The sequence below is a fragment of the Dysidea avara genome, chromosome 5, assembly GCF_963678975.1.
Source record: "Dysidea avara chromosome 5, odDysAvar1.4, whole genome shotgun sequence".
Classification (NCBI taxonomy): domain Eukaryota; kingdom Metazoa; phylum Porifera; class Demospongiae; order Dictyoceratida; family Dysideidae; genus Dysidea; species Dysidea avara.
Genome location: NC_089276.1, coordinates 22,097,824 through 22,109,980, shown reverse-complemented (window position 1 = coordinate 22,109,980; position 12,157 = coordinate 22,097,824). Strand labels below are relative to the sequence as shown.

At 37.0% G+C, this 12,157-nt stretch overlaps 1 protein-coding gene and 1 long non-coding RNA gene across 3 annotated transcripts in view; one reads left to right on the top strand and one right to left on the bottom strand.

The window, feature by feature from the left end:
• LOC136255861 (uncharacterized) overlaps positions 1–12,157 on the bottom strand; it is a 34,120-nt gene that overhangs the window by 7,198 nt on the left and 14,765 nt on the right. For both annotated transcript variants that reach the window (XM_066048753.1, XM_066048754.1), the window contains 2 exons: positions 2,550–2,609; positions 809–1,162 (listed from right to left, as the gene is read on the bottom strand). In XM_066048753.1, coding sequence (XP_065904825.1) covers positions 809–1,162; positions 2,550–2,609 — 414 coding nt within the window. The remainder of the gene's footprint in view (positions 1–808; positions 1,163–2,549; positions 2,610–12,157) is intronic.
• Positions 9,241–10,026, top strand: LOC136256809 (uncharacterized). Its single transcript, XR_010701667.1, has 2 exons — positions 9,241–9,380; positions 9,678–10,026. It is a non-coding gene; the product is annotated as an uncharacterized lncRNA (long non-coding RNA).

The following is a 12,157-nucleotide window of genomic DNA, read 5'->3' as shown; positions in this document are numbered from 1 at the left end:
CGGACAAAATGTGACCCAAATGATCCAGATACCGTACAGCGTAATAATTTGACAGGGGGAAATTTTGACGAATTCACAATTGTCAAATATTTACAACGAAAATTTTGATGAATGCACTGACTTCAGTATTCTAATTAACCAGTCACGTGAGCATTGACAAGGAAAATTTGACGAATTGCAACAATTCACCAAATTCATCAAAATTTCCCCCCGTTAAATTATTACGCTGTACGGTAATCTGGATGACCCGGCCCACTTACAATGCTGACCCAAATCTTAATATACAGTACTACCGTATTGTATGATAACCACTTTATTACAATGTTACAAGTTTAATATAGCTGGTTGCTCTACCTGACAGGTTAACTGCTGAATACATGAATGTCTGGCAATATGCAATATCTTTGTGTATTATCTACTAGCACAAAATATATAGACACAAATTACTAGTGATGCTGCAGTTACACAGTACTGGTAGCAGCATTAAAGTGTAGTTTTGACAGTGCATATAATATATTTGCAATCAGGATTGTGAAAACCATTAATGATGGCACATATTTTTCCTGTCTCTTCATTATGATTCATGCTATAACTTTATATACAATTATGCTATGGCCATGCAATTATTAGCAGAGATATTGTACTCAAGAACTGTGTGTTGTGATTTGTGTCCAAATGCCCAATTTTCACCATCCTGGTCATATTTTACAGACACAGCACTGCTGTATACACTTTGGAACATTGTATAATAATGGTGATGCTGTTTTGGAATTACAGATTATAATTCAATATGTATATTCAGTAATACCTCTCTCAACAAGGGTAGGACCAATCTCCTCTTGGTTACCCTTTATCTTCAACAGCTTCTCTGTAATAGCAAGTGAGACAGTTCTACTGTTATTACTCCCACAATGCTCAGTGATATCAAGAAACTTGTAAAAACTCTTAACAATTCCAGCTTCCAGGGCAGAAGACACTCTACTTAGCAGTAACATTGCTGCCTTCTTTGATGAAGCAACAGAAGAGATTTCTTCTTGATCATCTGGTGATATAATTTTGTGAGCAACAAAATGTGGAGCCAATGATTTAGCAGACATGTTGTTGACTATCTGGCTGTAATATTGTATGAAGACTTCACACTCTGGTAACAGTGACTCTGTATCTAAAGCAAAAATATACGCATTTATGTTTAAATGTACATGGCTAGTTAATAACTTATGCACAGAAATGTAATAACAGTGAAAATACTTAATTTTCTGTGTGACTCATAACAGCAATAATTACAGCAGGTGATTATAAAGCTTAATTATTCAAGATAAATGGCAAAAAAATGACTAAATATTGTAGATCATAGCTACATACATGCACCCCATTTTTACACATAATTTTATGGTATACAAGCATTTCATTAAATAAAAGAATAGTGGTTTATTGTATTTGAATATTCACTCAGCTCTTACAAAATTAGTCGAATAATTGGTGTAAGGTTTCATTGCTATGAATGCAATTCAGTAATTAAGGCGGCCACTACCAAGAAGCCTACAAATAACCACAAACAGGTTTGTGGCTTCATATGAATAACTTACTGAGAAAAAAGAGATACCAAAGTGCCCTTTCTGAAAGGATTATCACAGCGACACTGTGATAGAAAGTATTTGTAACAAAGTAGAAGTACTTGGAGTATAGCCACAAATCTATACAAAGTCTTACGCTTATTCACCGTGGAATTAGTACATCTTCACCAATTAGTGGCTGCCTAATGCTATTACTGCTCTTCACTTTATCAATATAGTCTTTCCTTTTTGTTAGCATAGTCTTCCACTTCGTTAGTGATGACAGCTAATCATGTGTCACCATATAAATGATCATGTGCAAATAATCGTTTATTAATTTTATGATTTGGCTACAATGCAAATGAATATTAATCCAAATATTCGGCTAATCGTTTGAGCACTAATATCTATACAAAGATTTTTTACAAAATACCGAATAAAGGGTTTAGGCAATACCACAGAGCTTTAATCACACTGATAGCACAAAATGAGTTTATAATTTACAATTTGTAGCTCTGTATACATTGTTGCTAGCAAACAACACTGTGCTTTTATAGTACCCCAATGATAAATACACTATAATCAACTTGTCTTAGCAGTTTAACAAAACAAGGTTGAGAAGTTTGAACTATGTATCATAAAAGCAAATACTGTAATGTAATGACGAACATATGTGACTAAGCCTGCGAATATAGGGCATGTGGGGGCACATGATTTTAGCCTATTTTTGCAAATGTCCATCACTCATAACTTTTAGTACCATTATGCTGCAATTTTCAGCTCTTAGTAAGCATTTAATTGGCATCATGATGCCAGTTACAGATTACAAATATTCTGTTCCAGTACTGAGATATGACCTTTTGAGTGACAGGGTGTAGTTTGTGCCCACGTGCCCTGTTTTTGCATATATAGAAACTGCACAATTAATTCTAGTACAATCAGTTCAAGAATTTACATGCAGTCCAATGTATAGGGGATCTAAATTATAGCACTAACCTTCCGTTTCTTCACGTGTTGGAGAAACAGTTTCTTCCCTTGTAGTGTGAAAGTGTGATTCTGAAAATAAATAATTACATATAGCGTGTTACTGATGACATTCGTTATTTCTAAGTGTGGTATCAGGACATACGATAGTGTGCCATGCGGTCAAAGAGCCAATGCATCTGGGCACTCAACAGACAAGTGAGTATTTTATAGGAAAGTGATTTTCACGCATTTGTACCTCAGTAATGGCTTAACAGAAATAGCCCATTTTTCTGTGGAACGTTCCACATCGTCCATACCAAATTTGACTAAACAGGTCCAGCCATCTTTGAGATACCCGCCTTCAAAGTTCATTTTATTTTTATTCCGTTAATTTACTGTTCGCACCAGTTACAACAAAATTTCCATAACTCTGCGAAGTTACAAGCAATTTTCAAAAATTGCAAGTGTGATTTTTTGTCACACCTGCACAATACATTACTGACAAAAACAACTTAAAATCAGTGTGCAGATAGGCTGACCATATCATTGTACACAGACCTTTTGTGATTCCAGAATACTGAGAATATTAGATAAGGCAAAAACCAAATAATGTGAAAATGCAATTGAGATACTCTAACAGAACAGTAACCAAGAAGTAAAAAAACCTTCATGAAAACATTGAATGTGCAGGGTTCAAACCAGAGATCTCCACTCCTATATACCCAAACCTTTTCCACTCGGCCACTGCTGTCAGTTGCTCACCTCAATTACTTTCTGCATACCTTATACATGAAAGTTTTAGTTTACTACACCAGAATAGTAAAATTATCAAGACACACGGTAGTGTGTCGTGCGGCCCAAGAAGCCGGCGCGCCACACCGTGAGTATATTGACAGGAAGAACGAAAACGCCATTTTCACACCTTTGTATCTCGGTGAGCACTTATCTGATTGGAACCAAATTTGCTACACAGTTGCCCGCCAGCCAAGGGAGTCTACATTCCAAATTTGAAGGAAATCGCTCCAGCCATTTGTCTACATTCCAAATTTGAAGGAAATCGCTCCAGCCATTTCCGAGATACGAGCTGCTAAAGTTTCGTTTTTTTTTCTTCGTTTTTTTTTTCTTCTTCTTCATCTTTTCGCACACTTGCAAAAATTGCTATAACAAGCAAACGCGTACTCCGATCGCCTTGAAATTTGGCACACAGAAAGGGAGTCCAAAGGCGAATCCTAGCATCAAATTTGGTACAAATTCGATGAATGGTTCAGGAGTTATGACCGATTATTCGCGTAAAACAATTTGTTGTCACGCCTACAGGGTAAACCGCTTCATGGAATGAGTTGAAAATTGCTATGTAGATGGAGTAACCATCGTAGGAGTGCCTTTTGGTGGTTTGAAAGGAATCGAGATAAAGACCACGGAGATATGACACAAAACCCAACCTGTGTCACAATTACGCGATCGATTTTTATGAATAAAAAAGTATTAGTTTTCACGCCTACTAGGCAAACCGCTTAGAGCAATGAGCTGAAAATCGGTGTATAGCTGGAATAATCTTCATAGAAAGTCCTTGCAGTAGTACAGAAGAATCGGATTACAAACCACTGAGTTATGATTCGAAAGGCAACTCCGTGTAGCAAATGCGAGATCGAGATACTCTAATAGAACAGTCACCCTAATAGAGCATTCGGCTAATTTATTTACGTAGTTGCTATTCGTCCGGTCCCGGAGCAACAGTTATTCTTCCGGCACTCATCACGTGATCTATAATTTACTAACGTGATCTATTATTTACCGCGTGGTGGCTGTCAAGGATTTCCCAGGCAGGTGATGACCAACACAAGCTTCGATATACAAGTAGGAAGTAAATTTGGGTCATTTTCAGCCTTAGAACAGGAGATAAAAAATTATCAGAAGCGGCATTTTGTTCAGTTTTCTACTAGAGACAGCAGAACGATTAAAGCAGCCAAGCAGAGAGCACCCAATAGAACCTTTAACCCCAGCTTGGTCTATTCTGAAATCACCTATTGTTGTGTTGAAGGAGGAAAGAAGTACAAAAGTGAAAGCAAAGGAGAGCGCCCTAACCAACTGTAAGTTGCCATCATGACTCTCGGTTGCTATTCACTGTGCACATCATTTTTGCTACTGCAAGTAGCTATCATAGTTTGCGTGTGAGTGAGAGTGAGAGAAAGAGACACACAGCTGTATTGTGTATGACATAATCATGATAGAATAACTAGTTTCTGCTGGGAAAATTAGTTTGCATCTGAGTGAAAAATGCTGTAAATTACAGGCCACCTTTATTTCTTTCTGTCCACATCAGTGTTTATACACCTATCCCCCCTCCCAAGCATACATGGGAGAATAGTGGGGGTTTGATCTAATTTGAACTTAAAATTTACCCCACTAGTGACTTCAAAAATGTCAAGTGGTTGCCTCCTTTAGAATTTATTTGCAGAAGGAAGAAAAAGTAGCTAGTCTTGAGTAGTGAACTCTACTTTAGAGTTCTTAAAGCGAATTCAGGTTTATTTGATTTGTACTTGCAAGGTACAATAATGCAGATCGTTTGTGGAATTTGTGTAAGCACATAAAATTTGAAGAATGATTGAAAATCTTTTAATAGTCAAGTGCTGTTATCCTTCTTCCATAGATATCTATCTTGATTTGGACTAGGGCTGAAATAAATGTCCAAATGCATTCTCCGAAGCTTCTTTTTGGAAATGCTACCAAAGCTTCGAAGATGTAGTGTCAGCAATTAATGAACACAATTGATGGTTATTAGTTTGTATACTGTAGTACAAGCTCTCACTTTGTTACAGCTCTAGCAGAACCACTTTTAAACTCTATAATTATACCAACATGTAATACAAGTTGCCCACTAAAGTTTTATACTCAAGGAACTACGTAGTTTAACATGCTAGTATCCATGGTAACAAAGCTTTGGAAGGTTAAAGCAGTAGTCGAATGTTGTGAAACCGAACAAAGGTTTGAAGTTTTGAACCATTTGTCTCAGCCCTAATTTGGACTATACAGTAAATAAATATGTTTTATCGTAAGGCAAGAAATTTAATTGCAAAATTAGTTAGACAAAGTTAATTGTTAGTCTCTCATTCCCATTCACATTGCTATTTCCCACCTCATCACAGAAAGTTTACCGAAATGGTGTCTCAGTGCAGCCTCTTGGCATCTTTAAAGTTTGTAACTAGCTATATAGAACAGACAAGAATTTTGCATTCTGAGTCATGTGAGATATCCAACTAGACTACAAAAATATAGCTCAATCTGTCCACTTGTAATGTTGCAAAGAGGATGACAAACTAAATAACTTTATGGTGCCTTATTTATTATTTAAATGCATTTTTGTTTTAGCACTATTAAAAAGGATTGCCCAGCTGAGATCAAGATACGGGCATCACAGGATGGAAGGCACCTGGTAGTGACTTCAATCAACTCCAACCATAATCATAAACTTAGCAAAGTCAGTCATTTTACTTTGGCTTGTTATCGTATTTGCAAAAGGGTATATAGTGATCCGGGTATGACCAGATTAATTTGGAAGAGTAGTAGATCCTAAGCAAAATTTGAAGTTAAATTTCCCATCTCCCCAGGATTATGATGCATTTATTCCATACATTATTCAGAATATCATTCATAACAACCAAAACATAACTAGATTAGTACTCGAATAATTGAGTGTGGCTCCATGTTAGCATAACTTACAACAAACTTGATGGCACACTATAGTTATGTACAAACAACAACACGATAAGTGGGGGTAGTTCCATGCATATACCTGTAGAGCAGCACATTTTTCAATAAGTGGGTGTGGCTGTACATATCTCCAAGAATAACAAAATGCATTCTTGAATCGTAAGGTGGCGGGTGGCTCCTAATTTGTCATTGCATGTGATTTCATTCATGTATTCTATGAAGCATGAGAGACCCACTTGACCCAAGCAAAATATGACCCGAATGTCCCAGATAATCTGAAATGACTCAACCCACTTACAATGCTGATGGATAGTGTTTTGACGCTGCAGTTTGTATGAGAAAGCTCTAGATTGCATTTTTACTGTGATCATCTTGTTTCATTCTTTAGGTGATATTTGGACATTATCCCCAGCAGAGGCGACTAGATGTTACTTTACAAGATGAGGCTACCACCATGGTAGTAGAATTAAAAGCGGATAAGAAACTAGTGCAACAACATATGTCGGCGAAGAGTGGAAATGTGGTGATACTGAAGGATATACATAATTTAGCCACTCATGCGCAAGCAGCAACAGACAAAAGCAAAGCCTTAGAAGACGCTATACAGGAATTAAAGAAGTCCCCAGGTTGGTAATAGTATTGATTTAAAATAACTTATTAACTTTTTCTAGGTGCAATAGTTGAAGTCACGGTAAATGATGATAACGTGTTATCTAGAATTTATTTTCAAGATGCTTATATGGTTGAAAACTATAAGCGATTCCCAGAGATGTTGTTCATCGATGCAACACACAAACTGAATGAACTCAGAATGCCCTTATATGTTTTACTAGTTGAAGATGGAAATGGAGAAAGTCAGATTGTATCACTGTGGTTGGTTGCAAATGAAGATGCAGTTACCATTACAGCAATGGCATTGATATTCAAGAACCACAATAAAGATTGGGTAAGAACACTAACCATCATGTCCGACAAAGATTTTACGGAAAGAAATGTGCTTCTGCAAGAGTTCCCCGGTGCTAAATTGTTGATATGCTTGTATCATGTTTTAAGGACCTTTCGGAGAGAGATCACCAGTAACAAAATGGGCATTACAGCAGCAGAGAGGTCACATGTGCTAGACATCTTGCAAAGAATGTCATATGCTACTAACGAAGAAGCCTATTTTAGTGCTTACGAAGAATTAAAACAAACTAAGCTCAAAATAGTGCTGGATTATTTCAATGACAATTGGCATGAAATAAGAGATGAGTGGGTGTGTGGCTTAAAAGATGAGAACTTGATGTTTCAAAACCATACCAACAATCGTGTGGAGAGCATTAACCAGAAGTTGAAGTCTGTTATGTCAAAGTTTGCACGTCTCCCTCAGTTTTGCCGTGAATTGTTGAAGGTTCTGTCAAGTCTTCATGTAGAACGAGACCACAGAGCCATTACACTATTTCAGAAGACTCCTCCCCAGCCATTTCCTAAAGGTTCTGTCAAGAGTCAGTACATGCAGGTGGTCACTCCCTTTGCCCTCTCTTACATAGTAAAGCAGATTGATTTGGTTAGTAAGGTTAAGTTGAAACCAGAGGAAGGTGATACATACGAGTGTGAATCATCAAGCAAAATTCACATTTCTGCATCTTCAGAAGATTGTAATTGTTCTTTTAGAAAAGCAATGCAGCTGCCATGTAAGCATATATTAGCCATTTGCCAAAAGTCTAATTTGCCACTGTTCCAGCCTGCATTGTGTGCGGAGCGTTGGACACTAGAGTACTACAGATCAAGCCAGCTTATTTTACAGGATCAGAATGAACACTATGTGTTTACGGATGGAGATTCTATCCCTGTTAGCATGGTTACACAGCCAAAGCGTGCAGTGCTTTCTCAGCATGAGAAGTTTAGGAAAGCGAATAGGATTACTCAGAGATTGGCTACGTTGGCATCGGAAGTATCCATGAAGGACTTCAACTCAAGGCTTGCTTGTTTAGAAGAGATTGCAAAAATTTGGGAGCGAGGGGATCATGTGTCAGTGGAATGTTGTGATGGAGTAGAAAGTATAGCTAATGATGGTTAGTTATAAAAATTTTGTGGAAGTTAGTTACCTGGCTAAGGCACTGATAATTATATACCTTGAAAATTTGTATGCCTACAGTACAATCGTGCTCAAGTTGTAGAATACCGTGAAGGTATATACTGTTGTAGGAAAAAAATGTCTCACTAATTTTAGAGCTGGTGGCACCCCCATAAAGCTCTGTTTGTGATTGATTAGTAACCTAATAATTAAAGATGAGAACTTGAATATTCATTGTGATGAATACTCTGTTAGAGTGAATATTTTTCAATTTGAGCTTTGGTGTACTAATTCTATATTAACACTTGAAATTGCCACCAAAGTCACGTGTAATTACTCACATGATCACTCATAAAATTTACTGTACTGTATTTAGGGATCGTGGATGTTCGAGGCTCATCTGATCTATTAGAACATTTTGCAGAATTGTTTATGGATAATTAACACAGAAACATCTTTAAGGCAATTATAACCCTCAACCCATTTCTAACAATTTTATTAATTACTCTATGCTAGGTGCTACCTGATTAATTACTTCTAATTTTCATACTCAAAAAGTCAATATTATGTACATTGAACTTATAATTTGTGTGATATTTTAGATGATTTGAGCACTGTTGATGCTTTAGATGAGATAGCTAATGTGGAGGATCATGGTGCGAATGAACACCACGACAGTGACCATGACGACACACCTGATGATATATCCATTGCAGAAGAAAATGAAAGAAGTGCTGCAAGACAAGATTCTACAAACGAACAAAGTTATGAGATTTCCCTTCATGACTATCCAGAAGTGTCTCAAAGTGTTACTATGAAACAGCATATTCAAACAGATCCATCTGATGCTACTACTGTTGTTGAGTCTCTCGATTGTTCTGGAGGTACATGCATACCTTATTTAATTCATCAGTGCATGCATACTACTTTTTTCATAACCATAGACATATCTACCGTACAGCTACCTAGTGCCATGAAGAAAAGGGGAAGACCTAAAGGTGGAGATTTGACGGTTGTTGGCTTACCAAAGAAGAAGAAAGCATTTAACAAGCCTGTTGCATTCCTTAAGATGCATCCTAGAGATCAAGAGAGAGGTATAATGTTATGTAAAATGTTAATGTAGGTTCCCCAACAACTCAACATAATGGAAATGACCAGCACGTATTAAATCCTTTTTTATGTTTGAGTGAATGAGTACAAAGAAAATCTAAATTCGTCTTCTTGGTTTTTGCCTTTTAATTTATTTTAGTGCTATAGAACACCCACCGCCATCTCTACCACGTGTTATTTTACTACCAGCATAAAACAATTACCCAAAGCATGTAATTAAGCATATGCTCAAAGCTCTGTGTGTCAATGCCAGGTTTGTCAGTTATAGTCAAATTATACAGGTGGCAGAGTGAAGGTGATGGAGAGTACGTGTTGATATTTGAAGTAAACTCATCAGTCTCCACCCAGATATTGAAAAATCCATAGTATGTCAAGGATAATGAAGCCACTGGATATCTGTTTTGATTTAACATCCAACACTTTATACGTAATTTATGTTAGGAGTTGTGATCAAATATAGCATGCTGGCATGTATTATAGGAGAAGACGTCTCACTTTGAAGTCTCACTTTGCTCACTCAAAATAAACTTTGTGACTGATGTCTTGTAAAATTTTTTTTTTCAGCCAATAATGGTTAAAGCAAGTTGGTTAATGATTGAGTACTATTAATGATGTAATATTACAAGTTAATTTTCCACATGCATGCCTTCTGTTATATTACAGTTTGTTTGGTACATATGCAGGTGTATTGTGAGTTCTTCACCACTGTACACAACATAAGGCACACATTTTCTCTAAACACGTGTACACTCCTTGTGTTAAAATTCAAGCATTTGTGAGTTATTCGTATTTATTCTATGGTTTATGAGACATGTGAGATGTGACTTAAAACATACAGACTTCTTTCTTGTAAATATTCAGGGGGCAGAGTTCAACAAATTATAATTCCACCCAAAGTATAGCTGAGTAATAAAATCCCTGAAATTTGTTTATTACGTAATTGAACTTTTTAAGATAACCTGATTTCCATGCACACAAAATCAAACTGACATTTTTAGGATAGCCAATCTACTAGACTATCATTTCCCACTGTGTCCTTGTCTGAGTTGTGACGAGTCTGGTTTTTTCATCAGACCCCGTAGAAGCCACAAGTAGTTGTTTGGTGTCATTCAATGGCCATGGCTCTGCTGGAACAGTGTTATGTGTGACTTGTCAGTCTTGTCCTTTATCATTTGGAAGTACAAGGAGAGTCCGTAGAGAGTCAAACGTGGACCTCAGTAGTACAATCATCTTTGACACTTCATTTGCCCCTATATAAAGCCCTCCCAAGCCCACCACACCTGTGATATAAATGCCTCTTGAAAAACAGTCTGTAAAAAACTTATACACCCACAGCTTATAAATGGTGTAAATTCTTTTGCTTGCATACTACAATACTAACAAAGCTTTGTACATGGAAGCTGGGTTTTGTCAAATGCATGCATGCAGTTACATAATTTATTGTTACTGTATGCTTTCAGTGTATAGACCTATATTTCTGCTTGAAATTTTTCATGGAAACATGATCTGTGTATTCTAAATTTGTGTATTCTAAATTGCTAAACATGGATGCATGTATTTTCATTTTCCTTTGTTTAGCAATGCTGGAATGGTTTGTCTCCAAGTCTTCTGTTGTCAAGGCCATGAATGAAGGCTTACCCTTAAGTGAAGACGAGATTGAATTTAGACCCATGATGTTACCAAGTACATGTATTGATGAGAATATTAACATATCTAGAATTAGAAAGTACTTCACCGATCTTTCATGGAGCAAGGCATTACAAGCCATTGAATCATAAAGAAGTATGAAGTATTATTGCCTTGTGTGCGAATGTGATTTGGAGGAAGAGGATGGATCACTGTCCATTTGCTGCGATGGATGTTTACAATGGGCACACTTGCGTTGTGCTGGATTAAAAGCAGTCCCAAAACAGAAGGAGTGGTTTTGCTATCTGTGCAGAAGTTCTGTGCATGCAGAACACCAATTCAGCAGAGGTGGAGTGTCAATACATAAACGTTTCTCAAAGCAAGACAACAAGAAATCCAAATTGAATAGATCACCAGCTGTTGCAACAGACAGCTGTATCACAGTTAGTTCAGATGAAGGTTCTCAAAGTGACAAAGAAGAAGCATTTAATGTCACCTCAGGGTCAAGGGTATTGTATTCTGATTTTGATATTCTTAAAAATCCCAATGGTTGGCTTAATAGACGATTAGTTAATGCTGGACAGGATTTGCTTAAAAAGAAATTCCCTCAATTTGGTGGTTTTCGAGATGTTGGGAAAATGCAAACAAACACTTTTGAGCAAGAAGATGGAGAGTTCATACAGGTATTACAATGTTATGAATCTCACTGGGTGTTGGTGACAAATAAGGATTGCAAAGAAAAGCAAGTCATGGTTTATGATAGCAATCGTAGTGGAGATGTTTCCTTGGACACGAAAAGAGCGATAGCTTCCATGATTAGGACACCACACTCATATTTCTTCTTGACATTTCAAGATGTTCAACAGCAGGATGGTGGCTCTTGTTGCGGTCTTTTTTCTTTGGCATTTGCCTATTCACTGTGCAGTGGAATTGATCCTGCCAAAATAGTATACAAGCAAACTGAGTTTCGCAATCATTTTTTACAATGTCTAAAGAATAGAGCAATCGATAAATTTCCACAGGAAGATATAATGAAGGTTCCAGGCAAGGCAATACTGCGGAGAGTAAATGTTTTTTGTTTGTGTCGTTTACCTGATGGTGGAGATCCCATGATCAGGTGTTCTAAGTGTTCCAA